The 26,587-nt window shown below is 38.7% G+C and overlaps 1 protein-coding gene across 1 annotated transcript in view; it reads right to left on the bottom strand.

Annotated features, from left to right (window-relative positions):
- JMJD1C (jumonji domain containing 1C) overlaps window positions 1-26,587 on the bottom strand; it is a 159,940-nt gene that overhangs the window by 102,748 nt on the left and 30,605 nt on the right. The window contains 1 exon segment of the mRNA XM_030951158.1: window positions 5,459-5,623. Coding sequence (XP_030807018.1) covers window positions 5,459-5,623 — 165 coding nt within the window.

Genomic DNA, 26,587 nt, shown 5'->3' with positions numbered 1-26,587 from the left:
CTCCTTTTTTTTACTGGAGCAGGGGGGAGGTTGATTTGTTCTTCCAGCCTCCCTACCTTAGGAGATATGCATATTCAGGATCTCCTCATGAAAATGTATTTTAGCTTTTATCTATATATTCCTCAGAAACACAGAATTGCAGGAGAACCAGTTCTTCCTGTATACCAGCATGAAACTGGGAGTGATAGTTACTGCAGACCTTTGTATTAGTTGGGACCAAAGGGCAAATCTCTTGGTCTGAGACAAGGCAAGTACTGTAAAGCTAATGAAGCATCATCCTCATATTCAGAGCAACAAACTACCAGGGTTTCTTCTGATTTATTACATATGGATTCATACTGAATTCACAAGGAGCACTGGTTGGTTTACAGGTATAAAAAAAAGCAACACATGCTTCACAAAACAAGGCATACCCAGAGGAACACATGAAACACTGACTCATCATCATCCCAGGCACCCAGCTCTGCCGTGCCAGCTAAAAGTACCATTCCCCAGTCCTGTTTTTCATCACACTATACTGAGCCAAACTGTTTCCTCCTTTGACATCTACCCTGCACAAGACCACCAGTTTCTTCCAAAATGAAAAGGCCAAAATAAGATACTTTTCCTTTTCTGTTCTGTAACATGCTCTTCCTTTCTTGTTGCAGAAGTTTCTCATGTGTGTTCTCATTCAATGCATTCACTTTCCTCTATATTCAATTCCAAACCTTTTCTTTTGAACCTCTTGTGTTCTTCTAGATCCTTTACCTGAAAGTACAGATTTGCCATAACCTATCAACCTTAAACTCACTTAATCATAACTGCATTTTCCATTATTCTTCTTTCAAGGTGATGGAACATACTTCCTAAAATGCCTCTGAAATGTCTTTCTTTCATTCCTATCCACAGACCTTCAATAATAAATTTTTGGTTCGGCATATCATTCATGTTGCCAAAACCCTCTTCCCAAACACAATTAAGAAAAAGACACTCAGCCCACACCTTCTTGTACTTAAAACATGTGCATTTGATACTGTGAAAAAATGTGAAATGCTATCTATATTTCTACCATAGTGCCCTCTGCTAGTGTGTGTGACCTTAAAACTTTTCCTGCACATTATTCTATTATTCTCTAAAATGTCTCTAGCTGCTTCTCTCCTTTGTCATCTCATTTTCTCCCTCCACGCTTTATTTCTAGATATTTTAATGTGCAATTAGAGAGGCAGTAATTAAATTCAAACTGACAGCTCACAGAAGCATTCTGTTCAGTCCACATTAAAACCTTGGCTCCAATTTGTCACCCTGCCCACACACGTACTTCCATCTCCCCTCTTGGCTGCTGAGGGGATACCACCATACTCCTAGAGCTTCAGACTGAATTATATCAAATGCATGATTTTATCACTGATCTCTAACATCACAGTACCCAAACCATTTCTACATGGGAAAACTAAATTACCCTCCCTAAAATACAACTATTCTTTGTCTATCTACAGGTCAAATAATATTATTCAGCATGTCAATTGCTACAGAGTTATTTCTGAGAAATTGAAAATCCAATTCTGCCTCATTTTTGAAGTACTGGTGATTCCTCTAACCCATCACTTGGAGCCTATCACTCCTGTTTTTTCTATCTTTGTGACATGCACCCTCCTTATTTACCAACCCCAAATGATGCCTTCAATTTCAACACCTTATCTTGGCTACTTTTTTAGATCCCTTAATGTGAAAAGGCACACCTCTGATTTCCACTTGTCTACTTTTTTTCAGAATCCATACTTTCACTTTTTCCTTTGCTAACACTTTGGCCAAGAAATGTTCTCCTGCACTGACATCTGTAAAGCATCTCTATTACTTTAAGGTTAAAAAGCACTGTTTACCAAACATCCTTTTCCCCGCTATCCAGGCTACATATACATTGACATTGCTTATCACTATTGCCATTTCTTTGGGCTGCAAGGTGATTTCTAATTACACCAGCTAGGCAGCCAAGTCCTCCAGTGCTCCCAGGAAGAAAAATCATTTGATTAGAGCATGCACAACCTGAGGCACTGCTGTTCCCCTCTCCTTTCCAGCCCTGCACAGTGGCAGAGGTATCCACTCTAAGCCATCACAATCAAGATTGTTACTGGCAACAGGGCTGCAGGGTCATTTACAGCCAACTCCTCATCTGAGGCAGGAATTTTACTTAAATACAATCTCATCATCAGAGAAACTGAATTCAGGCAATAGTCTTCCCCTCTCCTGTTGCCGAGTTTCCTAAACAAGGAGAAAGAGACAGTGCTTCCCATCTCCCCCTTTCTCAGCCTGACTACAGAGCCTAAAACCTTAAAGCGTCATTACACAAGGTCAGTGGATGCTGTGCTTTCAGGAATAGCTACACCTCAGGCACTTGGGCATTTGAAAAAAGCAACATTTGTAAACAACTTGCATTCTAGAAATTTCATCTATAAAGTGGAGATTACATCATATCACACAACTGAGTGATGAAAGCAATCAGTAACTGAAGTACTCAGACATTAGACTGGTAACTACCTGTTGTATTGCATCTAGCTGTCCCCTCCCATACCTGGTTCGGTGGGCTGTCCCATGGGTGGTCTCTCCCCATTGCCATCCCATTGGCTACGGTCCTCTTTCCCCGCCCCCTCTCCCCTGGACAAAACCCCATAGCAGGTGGTCTAGGGTCTCTTGCTTCACCTGGGTGGCTGCACCATCTCACGTCCTGTCTCAAGCTAATAAACGGATACCTACACCCACGTGCAGGAAGAGCGCTCTTGTCTTTTGTCCTTCGTCTATGCTGGTTCCGTGCTGGGCTTGGATTCGTGCTGGCCGGATTGGATTCATATAAGCCCAGAAACCCACGGAACGCAGCAGGTGGCTCCCAACGTGTTTGTCACCCACGACGACCACGAAGAACCCACAAAAAAAGCCCCACAGCAACTGCAGACCTTGTCCTCTGATCAGGCTTGAATACCATACAGTAAATACAGGGTACATTATCAAAGAAGAGAAGGTGATAAGGGCCATCAAAATAAACAAGCAGTTTTCATTCACTCCACTGAAGGCAAAGACCCTAGAGAAATACTACATAAAATTTTCTAAAATATTGCTTTGCTGCATTTACATTAGCATTCAAAATAAAGCTGTACCAAAACCTCTTATTTTGGTATGATTTTGTTTCAATATTGTTCATATGGATGGGAATGCTTGACACTTTTCCTTTAAAGGCTACATCAAGACTCAGCTTTTTCAAAACAGGCGAATTACCATATCCACACGTAGGATTTTTCATAAAAGTGCAAATATTCCTACTGCTGTTTGACAAATCAATTTTTAACCACTTTTTTCATGTTTTCTTATTTTTAGTGAGTCTTATTTTGGAAAATAAACAAAACCCAAAAAACCCCTCACAACCAAAACACACCACACAAACCTTCAGGGAGCTCACCCACTCCAATCCACTGCAGTGTTTTGATAGTCTGGTGACAAACCCAGAAGTTCCACGGCAGTTTGAGCACCCGCACTGCTCCCCAAGCCATGGTGTGCTCAGAGTTGCTATTGATACACAGCAATACCTTGGGAGGTCTCTGTGGAGAGAATCTGCTCTAACTACAGCTAATATCCTGTATCTGCACTTTCCCTCAAATATGTTTTTTCTGGAATGGATGACTAGAGGGTTTGACTCAGGAAACAATTGCTAGAATATCTGTATGCAGGCCAAGTATAAATGAGAGAATTTCTGAGAATTTCTCATCCTTAACATCTGAAAACTGTGACCTGAAGCTATTTGAGCCTCACTTCAGCCTATACTATTTCAATTTTTAACTGTAAAAGCAGGAGGCAAATCTTTTGAAAATCTTCCTTCTCATACCTACCAGCTGCCTCAAGAATATAAACATTTAAAACAATTACAGAATTTGTAAGATAGAGATGGAAGAAAAAAAGTTTTTGCCTTTTGCTGGACCAGCACAAGTTTGATACAAGTGTCTGCTAGGAGAAAGGTTCAACCAGAACTTTCACACATTAGCAAATACATACTTTCAACTCGGGGACAGGATCAACAGCCAGACTAGAATACTTTATAGAAATACACCCCCTCTAAACCCAAGAAGGATCTCTATCCTAGAGGGTGAGACGAAAAGCGTGTAAAATAGCAGAGTAGTTAGACACTAAGCTAAGTTTTTAACAGAGTTTAAAAGACCCATCTTAATCAAGGAGTGATGGATGGCTTCAAAGAGCAAATAACACTGCTCCCTAAAACTAAGAATTCTTGCTCAAGGATATACCAACTTGCCTGTACAAGCAAATACGTGACTCAGCCTGTACATCCAGAAAGTTTCCTTGCTTTACTCAAGTACATTAGCACAAGCATCCAAGCTGAGTAGGAGTATTAACTGAAGAGGAGTAAGGCAATCCAAAATCATCTATGACTTTTTTGACCAGACTGCTTCATGACCACCAGCATGACTGTTCCCACCCCAGCTTCAGAAACATTATCCCACAATAGCATTCCAAGAAATCCATCAGGTGGTGTTCAGAGACAATAATATGAACAGTATATTGAAAGAAACAGATACAGCAAAAGCCAGAGGGGGGAAAAAATCACCTAAATTCATTATGACTGTAAATATCTACAAAAAAAAAAAGAGTGAAGTTACAGATATTAAGCTTATTATCAAATCTATCTAAGACTTCCCTTGATCATTTCCACAAATTTGTTGGAGCCCCTTTCACCCACAAGTCTGTGAGGAATCTTCCCCAACTGTGTACAAAGCAAAACCATCCAATAGAGTAGGTTCCCAAAATCTCACATCTATTTGGCACTTCAGAAAAGACTTTGCTAGCACTAGGAGTTTCTTTGGAGAAAAAAGGCACACATGTTTATTGCTTTTTAGATTATCTCATCAGATATATCTAAAGGCATGTCACAAATGCACACAGCCTCCTAGCAGTTATCTCAACAGCTTTAAATGCTTGGGCACCAATCCAGAAAGAATAGAGTCACAAGTATCACCTCATAAACCAGGCAAACAATTACCACTCACTTGATTAATCCTTTCTCATCTTTCTGAACTCTGACCTGAATTTCAGATACCTCCTTTCTGGAAACTGAGGGTATCACAAGCTTAAGGGTTTATTTTTCACCTGAATTTCAATCCTCCCCAGAGCAGTAAGATGTGTTACTGGTAAGTTTATATTTGTAGGATGCTTTGACTATGTAAAGTGACATTAATCCTGTTATGTCACTCAGACACCACTTTTGCAGTGCTTTAGGTTGATTCAAAAAGGAAGATGAGTGACTATTATCACATCACTCCAACACCAACATGCTTTACCAGTTTTTTCTTACCCTTTTCTTACCCTTCTCCCCCTCCATGCTCACCACTTCCCATCACCACTGGAGTAACCTAGACAGTTTCTTAAGGACAGAATTAAAGAGAATTAAATGCTTTATAAATGCAATTGTAAAGTATCTTACCAATGCAGGCCATTGAATTTGTTTGATTTTTGATCCCTGAGTCTGGCTTGGGTCCTTTCTTTTTGCCCAGACCAGCTGGTACTCCACCAAGAAGGCTGCAAAATCTTCATAAACTTTAACCCATTCTCTCTTTTCCCATTCAAGGTCATCAAATTCCACATACACCTGGGGAAATTGAAGAAAGGAAAGGACATACATTATTGCCTATACACAGCATGTGTTCATCTACATGCACTTTCCAATGTATACATTAAAAAATTTAATGCAAGATCTTTTTTATTACCCATTTTAATACTATGGTTTTGAAATTATGTATTCAGTTCCTACACCACAGAAGACAGTTTTCTTGGCAGTGCATTTGTGGTGAAGAGAAGAGAGTTACTAAAGCATTACCACTAACATTGGGTGTCTTATCACATGAACAAAAAGCATTACATTAAGTATTTAATAGTAGCATTCAAGTAATACATACAGCTATCTACATAATCACTAAGTTTTATGAATACTTCTTCTTTTCAGTTCAAATACATGTCATGTAATACAAATCAACTAACCAATGATATGGTTTTAAGGGAAAAAGAAAAGAGAATTGGAACAGCACCAGAAAGGACATCCTGAGCCTGGCTACTACAAGCAAGTCCAGCACACAGCAGCTCACAGAAGCAGCTCCATTTCCTCCTGCAATTTGGCTCAAAAACCAAACCAAACAAAAAACAATGCCACCACATTTTGTTTCCAGCTAGGTCAATGTGGAACCAGTTTGTATCTATTCGATCTTGTGCTATCCCAATATAGAACAGCTGTACCTTCTCCCCTCGGCTGCATTCACTAAACCACTAAGTTAAATACACCACACCTTTTGTCTCTTTTTGTGCAAATCAGAGGGATCTCAAAGCTATCCAAAAGCTATCTGCATAACTCTGCTAAATGCATTGCATTTCAAAATTACAGAATTAATTTTAAAATTAAAAATAACTCGAAGTAGTAAGTTGTTCTCTTTTCCCAATTATGAGAAATTTCATAAGAAAAAGCAGCTGGTAAAACACAAAAAATGGAGAAGAAGGGAAGATGCTTTCCTACCCTTCTGAACTTCAGCCTCAGCCACACCCAAGGCAATTTCTGAAACTGGAGTTTCTTCCTCTATCTGCTTCTGAGAACTAAAAATCACTGTCACAGAAATATTCTTCTCTTTTAGATCTGGTTAATTTTAGGCCTACAACATACTTTCTTGTCTAGACTTTCTGTCTCACACTATCAAACGTGTACTACACAGTGTTCCTCCTCATCTTGTCCTTCTCCCTTCTGAGTACACAACTTCAATTTTCACCAAGCCACTTCTCACTCCTCTACCCAAGTTCATCATCCCAGTTTTCCCCCACAGATACTTTTTACCCATATTACTCCCACTTCATTGCCATACACTTTCCTTTTCCCTTTCTTCTTTAAAGCATCAGACCAAGAAAATCCTCTCACCTCCACTGTTCCTTACTACAGCAATTGCCTCTTTTTCTAACAAACCAAGTATAAAACAGCAGCAAAAACTGTTATCACCAAAAAAACCCACTTCCTAATAATTTCATTTCTAGAGACTAACTCTAAAATAAGTAATAAAGTTGCAGAATATTCATTTCTTAATCAAAAGAGTTAAGAGGAACAGTTAACAGAGTAAAACTGTAAAACACTGGCAGGAAAGCCCATCATATCCCAAATCATTCTAGCAGCATTCATAATCTTGTATTTGCAGCTATATTGAAGCCTTCTGGAGAACCATTTATTTGTAAAATTTGTCATTTGATCAATTCTAAAGACAGCCTTCAGTGGCAGTACAGTTAAAAATCATTCTCTAAAATTCACCCTCCTCCTGCAAATTTCACTCAATTATTTCAGACTGATCAAATAATTTTGTTTTAGTATCCGGAAAGACACTTCACCTGAGTAGTCTGTAGCAAGGTGTTAAGAGGTTAAGTACCAGACCTCACACAGCAGCAGATTAAAAAAAAAATAGGAGGCAAGGGGAATCAAATGAATAAATATTTTTGAAAAACACAGATAAGTGTAAAGCAGAGTTAGCAGTTTAGAAACAGCCACACTAAAACATACTGTATCTTCTGGCCACTGGCCAAAACTTGTGGATAGCTGTGATACAATCTAGTGTTTGTGTGCAAGTTTTGCACCCCAAATAAACCAAAATTCAGTACAGCGACAGTGGGAGTTACTGCTGAGCTATCTGCAGAGGCTCCTGGCACCATATAATTAGATCTTCAAAGGAGCAGTTCCAAGAAAAGTGGAGAATGGAGCATGGCACAGAGCCAGTCTGCCATGGCTCAGGGCACCATATTCTGCCTCTAGTTCCACACACACAATCCTTGGGAATCACTTCTGCCAGCTTCCACCACTTTCAGGTTTCCATGCCAAGCCTATTAACTATCTGCTGGCTTTTTAAAGTTGATTTTTGAAAAGCAGAAGCAAGAGAGACAAAATGAAGTGCCCAGTCATTGCCCATTCTCTGTTTGGCTGGGAAATTAATTTTTCTAAGGCAACAGTAAAGGCTCTGAAGAATAGAGGCTTCCCCTTTCTGTGCACACTGACCTCCCACACAGAGACCAGCACTATCTCAAACAGCACAGTTTATGAAGGGGAGTAAAAAGGGAAAAGGATGAGGAAAGGAAGCAATCCAGCAACCTACGCCAACAAAATAAAAAATAGAGCCAAAGTTAGACCCTCTAAGGAGTGCAAAGCCTAAAAATATTTCATCTTTTTTGCTCCACTGACAGAACACTATACAGCAAGAAACTCTATGACATTTGCCTCCCTAAGAATGAATGTTGATTTTGAGATTTTTCAGCCAAATTTTGCTTCATTGCCTTGTCAGCTATTTGTGGATAGATATTATATGTTTGTGTTCCCAGAGTAGCTGAAGCCTTCTCACCACGTATGCATTCTCTTTAATAAAAAGGAGAAATTCCCACTGGGATGATATTATATTTATAATTGGCACTAATGTGCTAATTTTGTAACTCACTGCTATCTTCCAACAGGAAGCAGCATAAGCTTTAGCATGCTTTTCCAAGTACAGCAAGACAACAAATTTATTTCCAATGGAGTCAGCCAAGCAATTGCAACAAAATATTGTTATTTCAAAGCCCAAACACAACAACCATGGTGAAATCCTCTACATGCAGAACTGTAATCGAGAGTTTTCCAGTCATTTCTGCTCCAAATAAATATTCCTGACCAAATAAATTTTGAAACCCTTTAGAACTATCACAAAAGCAATGCTGACTTGCAAAAAATTTGACTTAAAATGTTAAAAAGCATAGTCCACGCACCATCCACTTTCTTAAAACTACTTGAGTGCCTTGCTATCCAAGTTCTGTTGGCCCTCCTAAGGGAAGAGAGTACAGTTTCCCCTTTATCACCTAATGATTGTTAGCAAAATGTTTATTTCTAGGAAGAAAAAAATCCAGACAACCTCTCTGAAGATGTTTTCAATAGGGCCAAGAAAACACTACTTTATACAATATTAAATAGTCTCTCATCAACACCAGTTTGGCTGCTGACTTCAAGGTGAGCCTCAGTGCATCCCCCTGGGTTTCCCTTGTAACACTTTTATATTAATACAGATAGAATATTATGCCATGATCAACTATGACACATATATACTGTATAAGCAAATTGTAAGTGTTGAGAACTGCAGACTCAGAGGCTAAAAATTATCTGTGCAGTTCAAACTTCTTAGTTATGCAACTTAAGATAGACCTAGACCTCATAGTACATAAGCAAGATTTAAAAACTAGCTGTCAATTTTCCAACCTTGTGATGTACGGTCAGATGAATATACAAATGTAAACCTTGTATGTAATTTAACAGGAATTGACTTGAAAACATACAACTTTTACTTTAAAACACAACACAATTTCCAGTGATGGTACCATCATCAAAGGAAAACAAAAATCTTCTGTTTTACACTTCCAAGTTATACAGAGTAACAAAAAAAACCACAAACTACATTACAAGATGTCACGGCAAAATTCAAAATACAAGTCCAAATTAGGTCTTCCCTTTCCATATTGCCCAATGTTAAGTGCAACCTGCAAATTTTCATTCTGGGGAACAAGCATTCTGTGGGATGTTTAAGAAAGGCTTATTCTTGGCCCAGTAACAAAGGTTCTGGGAGTTTCTTGGTTTTGAAAGAAAACCTACCTGCATGAAAGAAAAGCCTGGTAGCCAAGGGAGCAGGCACTACCTCCTGCTGCTGCCACAGAGGTGAAAGGAGGCAGCAAATCCAGGGATACCACACTGAGCCACCTATGGCAGTGGTGGGGTTTGAAATTGCCAAGAATGCTCCTGGAATTCTGAACCCTGGACAACTCTGACCCCTTGCTCAGCTCTGGTGTGATCCTCAGCATAGTACACAGCTGGAAATTAAAACAAACTACACTAGACTCTGGAAAACTTGTCCATCTCCTGATGGAGATGGATGTGATTGCCAAACATCCAGCTGCTACAAACTAAGGCTAGTTTAAGTACAGAGGGAATGGAGACAGTAAAGGTGCTTTTATAAAACTTAATCTTCCCATCTGGTTCCCAATATCCCTGACTGCTCAGGTTTTTACAAATTGTTTCTTTCATGGAGATGGCATTACCCAGCAGTCAATTCTTTCTAAATATATCTTAACCTAATCAAATGCAATCAAAGCACAAGTTACTATAAAGCAAAACAGCTTAACACAGGAAAATTATTACTCTGTTATGCAAGTGCTACCCATTTCCACATGGAAAGGTGGTCAAATAGCAACCAAAGGCAGCAGTCAGGATTTTTCTTTAATAAAGGGCTTCAATGTTGCTTTTTGTTACCAAAATTTCCTCAGTCTTCCACATTAGCATTTCACAGTCACTCTACAATAAAAAAGCTCATAAAAAGCATTTTAAAGTACATTGACATTCTCCATATAGCCTAAAAGCAACTGAAACAGCTGAAATAATAGCAATAGATTGGTCTTTAACTAGCAAATATTTTAGTATTAAAAGATGGGGTTTACTGCCTCCATACATTCTTTAAAATAGCCAGCATTTTTACTGCAGATCAGATGTGTCTGTTCACTTATATCTGCAGTCAAAAAAGTACCTAGTTTTGACAAAAAGTACTAAATGGATCATGTATTTTTTAGCCAGGGTTAGTAGATACCCACATTACCACAGAAAGTCTCTAGAAGACCTGAAAATGTTCTTGACAAACCTGCTATACCACAATTTAAGGAACATAATAGCTTGTCTCTAAAATGCAAGAGCCCTGCTTCTAACTCTCAAGCACTAGAAAAAAAAGCTGTAGAATCTGATAGATGTTTTACAGACATGAACACTGAAAGCTCCTTAAAAGATGGGACAAATTAGCAGTGTGAGTTATTTTATGCTATTTCAGCTCTTAAAACATGAAATTGTTTGAACAAATATTCAAATCTGCACATCTGTTTTGATTATTTGTGGAATTTGCAAGAAGTAACAAATTTAAGGGCAGAAGATTTAATTTTCTATTAAATGAGAAGAGAAAGTCCTGCTATTTTCAGATGAGCTGTGGAAATCAAAGGGACTATTCCTCAAAGATTAAATCCTGTTTTGATATACCCTTCTACCATCAAACAGCATGCTGATAATTCTGAATATTGAAATTCTCTGTTTATTCAAAAGAAAATGGAATAGGTGTAGCATCCCAGCAGCAGTCCTCAATGATAAGCTGGAAAGTTGAAGTGCACAAAAAGAGAGGCTGGTTCATTATCTGCAGAGTATTAGGTCTCTGTTGCTTCAGGATTCACAACTGCTTGGAAACCCCCTCTTTTGGTTTTTTTTTTTTTAGTACAAATGATTCTAGGTCTGTCCGGCAGGAAAGCACCAAGATTTACTTCCTCCCACTGAAAGACCACACATAGCAGCAGCCAGCTACAGCTCCTCTGAAATGCAAGGAGACAACCCCTCCAAAAACACTGTTCTCATTACTGAGGGAATTTAAAAATCTGCAGCCTCGGGATCATCTGCTGAAGATGGATAAAACCACAGAGGAGCCTGTGTCACTGCTTGAGTCACACAGTGACAGACACACTCAAGCTGAGGCCACACTTGTACTGCCAGCATTGCTCAACACTTCAGGGCTGGCAGAATAAGGAAGACAATCCTGCTGTCTCACCAGGCTCCTGAGTAAAGCAGAGTTACACACTCACTGCAACACATCTCAAATATGTGCCATGTGCACAAGGGAACAGGGCCAGATGTAGCAAATACATGCTCCAAAAACATGGATTTTCCAGGTAGCTTCCTTATATTAAGCCTTAAAACATAAATATCCTACAAATACAGAGAGGCCTCGAAACAAAAACAATTATTTCTTTCCAGAAAAGTCTCAAGGTACATTTCAGGATAAGGAACGATCAACGTGTACAGATTATGGTTAATTTTCAGACCTTATTTCTGCATTCCCCAAAATGCATGCTTGAACATTGACAATAATTAGCCTCAGCAGAAGAAAAATGCAGCAAAAAAATGGGTGCAAAACTGAAGAAAAATACCAGTACTATTGCAACAGCCTGCTGCAGTCTGCAGCTTGGATTGCTAAGCAACCAGCACATTACATAGAGCACAGAGTAGAGATTGCAGAGAAGGTGACAGAATAAAAAAAGCATCCTACTTGCAGGCCCCAATAGCAGCCTTGAAAATAAAGAAAACCATCTAACACAAGTATGTGCTTTTTATCCCACAATTTAAATTACATCTTCTGAGCAGAAAGACAAAGGGAGAAAATATGATCTGCAATGAAATGAAAGGAAAAAATCCTATACTTCTTGTATGTGAGTTTTAAATTAATTTCTCAAAAAATACTTCTCTCTGATAAAAAGATAATCTACAGGAGTGCCAAGTTTTACTTTACAAGCTACTTAAATCACTGTGTTTAAATTATTTGCCACACCTATTTTACAAACATTTTTCCAAATTCAGATCTTAAGAGCAAAGTGAAGTGACACACAAACCAGAAATTAAATCATGACTCTACTGGACTTACAAAGAAACCAATAGGGCACAAGTAGCCCCATTTGAAAGATGTTTTACATTCCAGAAACTTCCTGAATTACTTATCCCAAGTGAGAAATAGAAGTGACTTACTATTTTAAGAAACCACAGCCTATTGAATCATAACTAGGTAAACTATGCACATCACACAAGAACCTCCTGGCCCTCCAGGCTTGAAAACATCTTTCAAATTCTTTTCACTGTTACACAACATAGGAAACCTTTACTATACCTCATTTTCTAAATGACCATGTCTAAAAACAGTAGTTAAGAAGCACACATAATATAGGAAGCCTACACAATCAATTTTAAAATAGAATTACAATTTGTTTTCAAATCAGATGTGATTTTAAATAAGGTAACTAAAAGCCAATTAAAAAACTTTAGTGATTTAGATGACTTGATAATTAATCTGAGCTAATACTAACACTTGTAATATCACACTAAAAAGACCAACACCTGTCATTTAATAAGGAACCATTATAGCTAAGTTTCAATTTTTAAAAGATTATGCTGACTTTAAACTGCATATATCTGTCATTTGAAGATGTGACTAAAACCAACAAAAATAACTATCAGACTATCAGACAATTTAAAACACTAGATATTAATGGATTTAAGTCAATATTTACAGTGCAATGGCTTATTAATGAAGACAAAGCTTGTCCACCAGGCCATCAGCAATGACAGTGCACTGTAGGTGGCTAAATTAAAGTGAATGGTGAAAGGAATAGGTCACTTCCAAGTCAGAATTCACCAACTGCTAGTGTTCCTCATCCCCAGTCTGAGATAGAAACAGAAATCTGCCTCTCATGAGGCAGGAAACTTAACCAACCAGCCTGGCTGTTGCTGTAGCCAGGAAGGTATGGCTGCAAAGCCACTCATGGGAAAAACAGCTCAGCTTCAGTCCTCCCGAGAGTCTAAATTCACAGTCTAAATGCACAAAGCTGGCAAAGTTCCCTGATCACTTGGGAGATGATCAGGACCTGAGCAGGGCGCTACAGTTGAGTTTTTCTGATGTCTCACTCCAGCTGAATAGCCCAAACCTGAAGCACTGCTAGAGGGAATCAAGAGCTAAAAGCACAGGACTTTCCCATTTCTACCAACACAAGCCAATCATCCATCCTCAAAAGGTGAGGAGCCAAACCAGCCATCCTTCCAAGGCTCAAAGGTCTGACCCTAAGGACCTGAAAGTACTTATCAGTATCTGCCCAGACAGAGGTTCAACCTGATTCATGTGCTGCTAGAACAAGTGGTGTCCTCCCAGATCCACAGTGCAGACACTGATTAAACACTGCACTTTGGAACAGCAAATCTTTATTTGAAGTGAAACAGAAGAGACACTGTAAAAGGAAAGCAAGGTTTTGAGATGAACTTTTGATAGTCACACTTGGGAATCCAGGCTAGGAAAGACCAAGTGCCTCTCAGCTGCTCTGCATGCCCACATCAGAATCCAGACAGCAAGCCAAACAAACCAGGAGTGGGCTCACAAACTATTTCCTTTTTGTCAGATAAAGCCAGAGATATCAAAAAGACACCAGCAAATCCTTAGCATAGGGACAAATCACCAGAGGAAGCTGGCTGGTAGATTTTGTTTGTACTGGCGACATTTTCTCAAGGCCTAGCTCGTATCAACAGCAAAAACTCCAGCAGACAAACTCACTCAATTCATTGCTTTCTTTGGTCATCTTACAGAAATTAAGAGAACTGTGGAGGACTATTCCAAGAGTAACCAGGAAACCAAGAGAAAAACTGAGCAACCAAAAAGAGACATTATATTGGCATTTTTATACATTGTCAATTACAAAATGGTAGTTTTCTGTATTCTGACAACAGTATTTGCTCTTGTAACCAGGACTGTTAACCTCAGGCAACCAGCCAACCAAACAAACCTCAGCAAGCAAATGAGAAAATAGCAGTAATAGCAACAATAATCATAATCTTCTGAAGCAAGACAAAATGTTAGTGAAATATTTACCTACTTCATTGTTCATCTGCTAAAATCTTTGGGGATTTTTTCCCAGGCCTTTTTTCCATTATAAGAGGACTGGAATATCTGAGTAGGGAAGTTAGCACCATATCAATTACCTTAAAGCTTTATCTTTTATTGGAGAAGAACATGTTACAGTCTTAAGAGTAATTTGCTGTCCTCTTTCCTCCAGTTCACATGCTACCTATAACCACACTGCAAACTGTCCTGGTTTCTCCTGCTCCTGACAAAACCACCTCTAAGCAGAACAATAAAGGCAAACAGTTTCTAAGTTCTTCCTAGCTAGGATTCAGAGAAATTTGACTTTGGCTGTTTTGTTCAAGTTCTAATTTTTTTTGAAATCTGAATTGTTAAAGTCTTCTCTTGTAGTCTTGTGACTGAATTCAGCGCTATCTCACAAGCTGAATTACTGTTTTGTTGTTTAAGAGTCAACTTCATGTTACCACTGCAGCCTCTAAGTTACAACCTCCTCTACAAGTCATCTTTCAATACTACATCTGTTTCCTTCACACTTGTCTAGTTCTTCACACTGGAGAGTCATCACTCACTCAAAAAGTCTCCCATAAAATTTTTCTAATGTAACTAAAAACTTGAAGACACCTGCTAACAAAAGATTCACAAACAAAACTTACCCAGGTCTACTTCTTTCCTGTAAGTTAAGTGCAGCATAAAAGAGCAAAGTAAGATCTGTAGTCAAGAGGTTGAAGCTTCAAAGGATGAACATATGGACTTTTGAGGTCTATATGATCTATCTTTATTTTTCCATCTGCCACCAAACTGCAAGGCTAGACTTTACAGAGAAGAACTGGGTCATTACAGTTCAGAGTTCACCAGTGCGTGAATGTCCACAAACTGGGATCAAAGTTCATTCAACTCTGCACTGAGATATCTCCAGCAATTACTAAAAGGTCAGAGGAGATTAAGAGCAGGGCTGGTGGCACATGTGAGCAAACATGACATCAGGAAACAGCCTGCCAAAGGGAAGCAACATTTTGGGAGCAGGAGAGGAAACATAACCATGGCTTCCTGGGGTTTCAGTCTGTATTCATCCACATCCTCAATCTCCTCTTTGCCATAATGGCAACTCCTGAGTCACAGATATCTAAATGTCTGAGCAAAAAATTTACATCTCTATAAATAATAGGTAAACCATACAGATATACAGAAATACAGTAGCATGATAAGTAATTTAGGAAATCATCTTTCCCACTGTGCAATCGTAAGGAGATGGCTTACATCAGAATGAAGACATTAGTAATGTGGACAGTCTGGTCCCAACTTAATAAAGCACTTACATTATGTCAATGTATTTCAAAAGTCTTTTAATAGTAATTTGCTTGTGTTCGGCTTTTTTATTAAAAAAAATACACAAACCAAAAACTTCAGTCACTGATGGTGAGCTGGGAGGTTCTGCCCTCACTCCATGACAGAAAGCAAATTGCAGTATCTGTGCTTCACACCCATCCTCTAGAGCAAGAGTCACTTCAGCCCAGTGCTGCCTCCTCTGACCACAAATTCCTCGGGAACTGAGATTATGTTTACATGACACTGAATGTGTTGCAGATTGAATGCCAGGGGGTTTTCAGGTGCAGCTGAGGTGTTACAAGACAAATTGTGCTGGAGCATAGAACTACAAACACAACTAGCTCCTCTGAACAATTGCCCACTTTGTTGTTGCAGCTGCTAAGGCTACAGCACAGGAGGAATGGCTTCAAATAAACAGAATTACTGATGCAGAAAAGCTTCAGGAAAACAGGGGTGAAAAGCACTTAAGGTTACAGAAGCCACTCACAATACATACATGAAAATTCTCTTTCATTCTACTACTGTTTTTCAGAAGAGAGACTTGTGCTCTGTCCTCTAACATCTTTGTTCTTCAACTTTTTGTTCTTCAATAAAATTCCTCAAAAATGTGAGGTCATTTAACCTTTTACATCTTGAGTATTAACTAACTTATTTCAGTATTACAATTGTCCAAACTACAGAGAAACGTTTGATTTTTAACTTAATGGCATAATTGTTTTAAAGCTTTCAGCATAAACTTTTGTTAATTAGAAATTGTCCTAGAAATATCCAATGTACTTCAACACAAAAAAAGTGAAGGCAATAAAATATTACACATTTTCAGTTCTCCTAGTGATTCCTTTCAAAGGTCTTTTCAAAGGAGGAACAATAGATCCATTGATAAGACCAAGAGAACAACAGATCCCACAGATAACACAATCAAACCCTTAGTGCTTAAGGCCACAAGTAAAGACATAAGAACAAAATATTGGCAATGAGTATACATCAAAAGCTGCCTAATGAACCCAATTAATCACCTTAATTACTGCATTAGCCATCTCTGGGTAACTTACTAGTGAGAAAGTCAGACACTCCTTGTCACAACAGTAAGGATAATATTTTTGAATAAATGGCATTTTAAAGAAGATCATGAAGATAATTTTTTAAAAAACATTTGTTTATGTACAATGGTTTTATACAATGTAACTATAAGGGTTTTTTTAAAAGTCCTCCCTGCAATTGAAAATGCTGCAGAGAAGAGAATAAAAAAGCATTAATTCAGAACTGTACATAATTTTCTCACCATCTGTTCAAGTTTCTGGAACAAAACAAGGTTTAGTGTACGTCCAAGAAAGCTTTTAATGCTAGAAATTATACACACAATAAATGTACCACAAAATAAGGGCTGGTATCCTTTACTTCCTCTTTTCTCCCCTTTATTTCCTCACTATCACCTCGCTTATTTAAAATTAAGATTAGTTTTTCGTATCCTCTGAATAAACCATTTCTATACAAAAAAAAATGCAGGACAACTTCCCCCAAGTTTTCAGCTCCCATCTCTATTTGCAAGTTTATTTTCTGAGGAGCTCCTTGAATTCCAATAATCACTTACGCTTAGAATCTTTTAAAAAAATGTATGAATGTAACCAAGTCCTTTCTTGTAATGAATGTTAGCACAACTTGATCTACTCCAAGCTGTCTGAGTCAGAAAATATCTTGAAAACAAACAAAACCATCCCACAAACTGCAACTGATTGTGTACCTACAGCTACACAGAACACAAACAAGACTTTTGGAAAGGCATCAGGAAATGAGGTAGGGCCTTCATGACCTCCAGAGGTAACTGAAGCAAGCCCAGCCTTCCTGCAGTGAAGATTTTGACAGTTTTACTGTATTATGATAAATCAGTGCAAGAGAAGATAGAGCACAGTCACATCAGACTTTTCCCATTCCCCTAGGGAATGAGCAATAAAATTACTGCTCAAGTTAAGGGACACAAGTGTTCCCTTCAGGAAAATGAACACACTGTGAGATGGTATTTTCAACTATCAGCTGCAGAACTATTTGTAGTATCAGATAACTGCAGTTTGCATTGATAGTGATAAAGAAGTTAATCTGTTTTCAAAACATATCAGGGAATGACAACTGAGGTTTCTATCTTGTTTTACAAAACACCTTCCACTTCTCACTATAAACAGTTTAAAATCTGGATGTTATTTCTAACAGTCAGTCTCATTTCCTTGTGAATTGTATGCAAAATTTACCTTCTGCTGCAATCAACTTACTGTGCATAAGAAAGGAACAATTACTCATGTGAAAAAGTCCATTTAGCATTCAAGTCAGAGAAGTCTGTCTCCTACAGTCAACAAATATTAACACTGCAATAAATTAAAGGACTATGCAATAAATACTTTGGAAAGTAATGTTCATTATTGGATTCCTTACAGCATTTTGGTTCAGTTATGTCACTGTGATACAAATAACTCACATATCATAATTAAGAAGAGTTTTAAGCACAGCCAAGACCTGCAATCTTGCAACTTTGATACACTTTGAGTAGACAACAGTGCCAGCATTTCAGACAAGCACATATACCAATATTTTTATTCAGCGCATGTACAAAAGTTAACTGCACAGAGAGGGCCAACAGGGGAAAAAAGCCAGGTTTCTCTCCCATGCATTTCACTTCCCTCAAAATCTTCCCAGTAAGATCAAGAGCCTTTACTCCCCAGTCACTGTATTAAAAAAAGAAAAAGAAGGATGGAAAGCCACAGCTAAGACCTGTTTTCTTAAGTCACCCTCTCAGGGTGGGAAGGAGATCACCACTGATGAACCAGACAAACAAATATTTCACCCACTCAGGGAATCAGTTCATTTCTACCATCTCCCACTCCCTTGTGTTTAGATCAGGAAATGAAGGCTGAATAAACAAGACTCAGAAGCAGCATTAAATGCGCTGCATGTAATAAGCAAGGACAGCTTTGCTAGTTTTGCTTATAAAAAGGAATCAGAACATTAGTTACATCCCCAAAAAACTTCATCTGATTTGGTACATAGATTATTAGATAACAAACTGAGCTGTCAAGGAATTCTGGCACAATTTCATGGGAATCATAAAATAAAGAGACATACCTGACAAGTTCCATAGCACTGGAAAAATTAAGTGTTCTTGAGCACTGAGAGCAAAGGGCAAAGATTTCCAGGCTTTGTAATGTATGTCTTCTCTTACCATCACATCCCTTCCCTCCTAATACTCATGTTAAAAAAAAACCAACAAAAAAAAACCAAACCAAAAAACCACAAAGAACCCCACAACATATTTTCACAGGATACAGTGGATACATTTTGCCCAAGAGTCCACAATAGCAGGACTGGTTGTCAAGACAACCCTTTGCTCTCAATACAGTCTATTTCCTTAACATGTTTTCTGCACCCAAAATGATAATAAAAAAACTTAGAAACTTCATTCAGTCAAAATTTTTTAAAAGCACACATGTATACAGGATATCTAATGCCAAGACAAGATCAGTCCTCTTGCAATTATTTGATTTTTAAATTTAGAACCAGAAACAGACAACTTAGTAATTGTATTGTTCTCATTTTAAACCTCTAATCCTTTAAATAATTATTCTTTCCACATGCATCACACTGAAAAACAATTGTAGAGGTCTGAGGAAAGCCAGCACCTGCAGGAAAGGGTTTAATCTGGCAACTGCTGGTGTTGTTGAGTTATTCAACACATAAATCTCTTATTAGGTCCCACCTCTTTCCTGTAGCTCTAACCGTTGGAGTTTGAGAAAACAGACCTTGTTTCATGCTGAACTCCCACCACTGAGCAGCTGAATCTCCTACATTGCTGAGGATACTGTTCGTGAGAGCAGACTTCACATGGAGTCATGCAACATCCTGTTCCAAGCCAAATGCTCCAGATGGGATATGTTTCACTGCTGCCTCCCCCTCCCCAGCCCATTTCAGCTTGTTCTTTTTTCTTTGAAAGCATTTCTGCCAAACTGGTGCCACAACAGCATGCTAAAACTGACCTTTTAAGAAAAATACAGACAAACTAAAACTTACTTAATATCCAAATGTCTTATTACAAAAAGAAAAAAACCCACACCACTTACATTATCAAAATATTTCCATTAGCTAACCAATTAGCAAAATGATGCATAGAAGAAAATAAATTACTTGATGCAGCTCTACACTGCAGGAAAATCTGCCTTGTTTCCAAAAGTTTTCTAATCATTTAAAAGCTTAACATTGTCACGCACGTTACTAATCTAATGGAAGTTCTCATCAACATAAGGAAAAAACTGTCTAGTCTGCTGATCACTCTGAATGCTGGCAATTTCTCAAACATCTGCTAAAGGTCAGATTTCCACTGCATGGAACCAATCAATGAAGCTACACAACAGTCCCAGTGCCATTGGAAGTGCCAAACAAAGACCACTGTTTTACATAAGCAAAGCAACTCAGCCTGCAATCTTCCAAAACACTACCAGCAAAGTCCTCGCTCCCATCCCCACAGAGGGCTTGTCTACCTGGCAGGGGCTGCTAAGATTTATTCTGGTTTTGCTTTTTACAGCAGAACAGAGTTACTTAATGCCAGCCCATTTTTCCACATTGTTAAATAGTGGGCAGCTGATACCACATACAGAGAAACATTATGGAGAGAAAAAAAGGGGGGGGGCTTTACTTAAATGTTAATCAACATAAAAACAAAGTTTCAGAAAACTGAATATTGACATAATTGGTGCCTTTGTTTTAACTCAGTGACTTCAACAACACCCCCTCCCCCCAAGTTCTAAAAAACAGATCTCAGAGTTAAAAAACAGTCTGAAATCATTAAGTTCTGCCCTAGAATCCTTACTAAGCAACCTCAGAAATATAATCCTAATATGCTAGCAGATTAGGGAATTGTAGGCTCCTGCTAAAAACAACATGCTTTTTATTTCAACAGCTTATCACATGTCATAAAACCAGTGCTTTAGCAAGAGTCCACACAGAAGAAATAAGTGATCAATTCCAACACTGCTGAAAAGCTGAGCTTGTTCTATTTTTACACATAAAATGTTATTTTTATAGATGGATAATCTGGCACTGATTTACAAGTAAAGCCTTCTGCACACAGAAGAGAGGGCCAGTAACAAAACAATCTGACAGAATTCAGGGCATTATTTTATGTTAATTATGTGTCACTAAGTGATCTTCAAACTACAAATTTAGGCTTCCTTTCTGAAATCAGCCCAGTGGTGCTCAGTTAGCTCCCGACCCCCAGAGCTGGGACAGACCTACCAAATGGCCCAAAGGCCAGTCCCAAGGGGCACCACACTCCTTCCAGAGGGCAAAGCCCAGCAGAAGCACCATGCCAGGAACCAGGCCATGGTGAGTGGGAGAAGATGTGGTCCTGTGTGAAAGGCAAGGGCTGTGCAGCAGACACAAACAGGGGGGCATGGGAAAAGGGACCAGCACTCCCACAGCAGGACCTGCCTCACTGGAAAGGGCTCTTTAACAGCACAGACAGCAAAACAACGGAAGTACAGGCTGCTCCTACACACACCTACCAAAAAGTATTAATGGTATGATAAGACTTGGTATTATCCAAGACACAAAAATAAAATTATTAAAATTGAATTTAAATACATCTCTCAGATAAATGACTGTTAGTTGGTTTGCGATTTTTTAATTATTGCCTTATTAAAGCTGAACAGCAATAGGACATGAGAATATTTCAAAGAGACAGTTATTTCTCTGTATTACTTCCACTTATTCTTTGAAAAATGCATTCAGCTCCTTTGAGCAACCTTTTTTCCTGAGTGTTTCCTGTCTGATCTAGCTGTTAGTATCAGGGCTGATCCCATTTTTGTGGGACACTTAGGGGTACAGAGTTTTGTCACATTTCAAAAAATGGAAGGCAGCCCCAGAAAGGCCTATCAGTATCCAGCTGTCTCCTGGCTTTCAACCATTCAACCAATGCTCCATTCAAGAGAAGCCAAGAAAATGAACAAACATCTGTGTGAGATGCTTCAGGGAAGAGCACAAGGACCAGTAAGTCTCTGTCATGCTCTGTGTTTCTTTCAGCAGATCTGTACAAGTCCCCATTATAAATGGATTTCTTCAAATGATATTTATCACCCATAAGCGAAGATGCAGCAATACACATACCAAAGGCAAATCTTTGTAAGGATCACAGATCAGTGCCAGCTTGCAGAATTTGGATGCTTTTATATGTAAACATTAGCAACTACACTGATATATTTGAGAATAGATTTAATTTTTAAAAATATTGTACTCAAGAAGCAGCCTGGCCAGATGGGAATACAGAATATAGAATATATACATATATGAACCCAGAGTGTTTACATTAGTTCACATCTGCACACACATGTGTGTGGAAGGATATTGGTCTGGCATTCCTATTGCTGACACTTCTACACAAGGCAGGACAAGGCATGCTTAACTCTCACTTCTGAAATTGAACTGTACTAGCAACAGTCAGCAGAATTTACTTTTGGGAAAGATACTGGAGAGGGTTAATTTCTCCAGCTTTCCAGGACATGAATGTCCACCTCTACCTCAGGGAGGGTGCCAGTTTCCAGGGACTTTCTGATGACAGGGTATTACCCACAAAGCAGTAAATTAAGTGCCTGATAAATGTAAACTGCACATGCAGAGTGCACCTACACTACCTTTACTGATTGAGTGTAGAGCTTGGACATTATCCAACAAAAGAGGAAGAGGGATGTTAGAGGAGTGCTAGAGGATCTGTAAAGACCAGTTTTATGAGTGCAGGCCAGCTGCCAAAGCATTTACTTTGAACTCTGTGTTACCGTGGCTACGACGGCTTCAATCCAGCTCAAGTACATCTGCTCTGCACTGCAGTGCACACAGACTGTCAGCCCGCTCTGCTGTGCTCTAATGCCACTCACTCATGCTGCTCCTAGAGAATTCCAGAGAAGCAAATTATTTAAGTAGTCCGTAACAACCCTCAGTGACACACCTAAGTCATGATGGAACCTTGTACCTCAATTAAATAGACAAAAAAGGAGGTGAAAAGCTGCCTAAATGCTGCTTCCACAAGAGCTGGGTAGTCAATGATTACCCAAGGAAAGCTCAAGCAGGTCACCATTAGATATCCACTATCCTACCATCAAATAGTTGGGAAGGAGGTTCAGTATTAAATCTAAGATTTAAAGCTTCTAGTCATGCATAACTACTGCTATCCCCCACAGAATTACAGCACTTATTCCTTCTGTACTGAATGGATTTTTTAAAAAGAATTTGCGAAAGTCCACTAGTTCAAAGGATGTAAAAAGTTATTAAAATATGTGCTACCACAATTGCTCCCCAAAATAATCTCCATGCATGTATATTTAAGATTAGCATCTTACAGTTTATTAAGTGAAATAGAGAAAATTTTAGATTTAGCAGTAATTTTCTCCCATGGCTTTTAAGAGAAGGAAGAATAATGCTCTCCAGAGAACCTTTTAAAACAACTGCCCTTTTTCCACAACAGCTGCCATTTACTTACACTCTCAAAAGGATGGATGCCATAGGCTGCCTCTCAGCAAAGAATAACTTACTTTGCTTTCATCCTTTCTCAAAGTCATCATCTATATCCCTACTGATAGGAAGCCACTTTCTCCCCTGGGGGCAATTGGCTTCTTTCCCAGTAGCAAAAACAGAAGGCAAGTAGTGACCATCTTTGTTCAGGCAGTTGCGACTTCAATCAGACTGAAAAATGAGAAATTGCAGACACAATGGAGGGAAATGCACTTTTAGGATCCTTTTGCTAAAAATTAATCTCAGTCCTAAACATCCTCAGAGCTGCTGCATCTGAATACAACAAGATCGACACACAGAAAGGGGAAATAGATATGTATTTGAAGGGGGAGGGGGAATAAAGAAGAGAAAATTCAGCAGCTCATAAGGTATCAAGAACGAAAATAAACTGCAGGTCTTGTTGCCCTGAGAGAGGCAAAGCAGCTGTAAATCTGCTGTTAGAATCAGCTCTGCCTTCTGCAGTCGCTTTGTAGCCCCAGAATGCATAAAACAGCTATCACATGCCAGCCAGTCTGACCCTCTGACCGTTAGAAGTCCACTTTATTTAACACAGGTTCACTCCTTAAAGATTTCCTTTTGTATGAACACCGGATAAGAATGCTGCCTACATGAAGTGTGAAAGATGGGTCAAACCAAAGAAATTGCCAGAAGAGAACTACATAAAGACTCAAGTCAAGTCACTCTTTTAGAATCAAAGGGAGCTTTTTACTGGGGGAAGACTGGGGGTTGGGGAAACACTGACACGTGGACAAAACGACAAAGACTTCCAGAACAACCTTGAGACGTTTAAAATATCATTAATTGTGTTTACCGTAATTAAGTGCACAGACAGAGAAATGCAGACAAACAACAGACACAGGCAATTCCTCTTTTCCTCAAAATTTCTGTTAAAATTGCTATGCAATTTTCTATGTAAAATACTATTAGGAAGTTTATGGTTTTAGTATTCCAGTTGTTTGTGTGATGATTACATTCTTCCCTCATCCTAAAATACCAATGAAACTCTCTGCCTTAACTTAGTAGTCCTTAAGATTTCACTGCAATGCACAGAACTATAAAGTGTGGCAAGGTAGTATTATTCTGCTGAGCTGGAAGAGCATTACCATTTCCTGACATTCTAGTGGTACCAACATTCTATTTTGTAGTCTTTAATTTCATTCATATTGTTTGACATCCTTTGTTATTCCAGTGCAAAATGAAATCAAAGCTAAAGACTGGTACATGATACTCTTAACTAGAGCTGTCAAGATGTTTTTATCTCAGAGATGCCTGCAGGACTTTTGCACTTTAGTTTGATACCTTCTTGAAAATTTTAAGGAGCATACTAGGCAGCCAGCTAATTTAATGGGTTTTGTTTCATTAACTATTCTTGCATGTAGCACTTGTGATACTCCCTCCTCTCCTCACTTGCAAGGACATGAATACTCAGTTATAAGAAAGCTTATTAGAAGTATCAAAATGAAATCAATTTAGAAAGCATAACTACACTCTGATGTGTGAGCACACAAACACTTAGATTCCTAGTTAAACTGTCAGCAAAGGCAGCAGTCTGTAAAGTTAATCAAGCATGTCATATAAAGCAACAATTAGAGCAATTTACTCCTTCAGAAGACAAAAGAGCAGAACTGGAAAGAAAAAAGAAACAGAAGCCAAAGTCCTCAAACTTCAAGGAAACTAAGAGCAAGTCCACATTGCATGTCCAACAGCTGGGCAGAATCCAGAAAGGAGAACACTTGCTTGCAACACAAACACCAACAGATCCAGCCAAACTGCCATCATACACATGCTGCCTCTTATTTCACTGGAGATAAAATGGGATTAGTCTAACATCATCTGCTTACACAGATCAGGAAATTAAATTATCACTCTGTACAGTGCACACAGTACAAAGAATATTTTTACAACAGATGCACAAATGCAATAAATCCATATTTATTGCAAGGAAAAAGTTTCACTGTACCCAAGCTCGCAAATGCCAGATCTCATCACTGCTCTGGCATCATCATGTGACCAGTAATTCACAGAGACTCTGCAGGGCCAATTAATTATGCAAGTGACAAGTTAGCCAGCACCCAAGAGGTTCACCACAGCTGACATACACTCTAGCTATGGCTATGGCAAAACCTAAAAACATTAAAATCTTTTAAGACTTTTTATGAATGAGTATAACTTCTGCTTAATATACCCAATTATACTTAAAACCTATTAGTGATCAACTCCAAAAATTAGAGACCTATTCCCTGCAACCCAGTGGTTGAAGGACCTTAGAGGTCTCTTATCCAGATTCTCACAGACTAAAAGAGCAAACTTCAAGGTGGCAACAGCTGCATTGGTTTTTCCACTTGAGTGCTTCATCCCCAGAAAACAAAGGGAAGCCCCCAAACAGCCCCAAGAGACCCTGTTTGTATCTCTTTTCAATTCACTGCTGTTCATCCTGTATGTGTGCAGTACCTCAACATTTCTGGCATGGTGACAATTCCCTTATTCTAGAAATGCAAGCATATTCAGGATTATTTGACAGACAGGCAAAAGTATTGCAATTATCAATTCTAACAAGAAGGGTTCTTTTATTCTTGCCTCCCAGAATTAGCATCTTTCTATATTTCTTTCAACACCCAGGCAGCATGTAATAAGTTCTCAGAACAGCATCACAAAAACCTACCAACTGCAATCATCAATTTCTTATTTAACCCACCTATCAGCTGGCCTGCCAGCACAATCTCACTGAAGAAATGAGACACAAAGGAGCATCATCTGGGCAGCTAAATTTCAATGTGTGGAAGGGAAGAAAGGAAAAAAGAAACAAGTCCCAGTGATTAGCACTTCAAGGCTTTTTCTAGAGAACTTTATTCTGATGTTTCAAGTCTACCTTCCCAAACAGCATTCAACACTTGACATAAATAAAGGCATGAATGCAAATACCAAGGTATACCACTGGCAACAATGAATGCTGCATTGCAAACTTTGCCTGCCTTGTGTTCGTGCATAGCTCAAGCCTGACAAGTAGTATGGACAAATTCCAAGTCTGGAATTCTTACAGAAATCCAATTAAATATTGAAATTTCCCTTACACCTGCAAGAGAAAGCAGTGAAGATCTAACAAAAGCAATGCTCTATATAGAAGGCATTGTGCTCATTTAATTTTGTTTAGTCCTCAGTTTATACTACCATACATTGAAAAATTATTTTGCCATCACCTGACAGCAAGGACTTCAGGAAGCATGAACAAATTT

The sequence above is a fragment of the Camarhynchus parvulus genome, chromosome 6, assembly GCF_901933205.1.
Source record: "Camarhynchus parvulus chromosome 6, STF_HiC, whole genome shotgun sequence".
Taxonomy (NCBI): Eukaryota; Metazoa; Chordata; class Aves; order Passeriformes; family Thraupidae; genus Camarhynchus; species Camarhynchus parvulus.
Note: the sequence above shows the minus strand (reverse complement) of the source record. Positions and strands in the feature narration are given on the sequence as shown.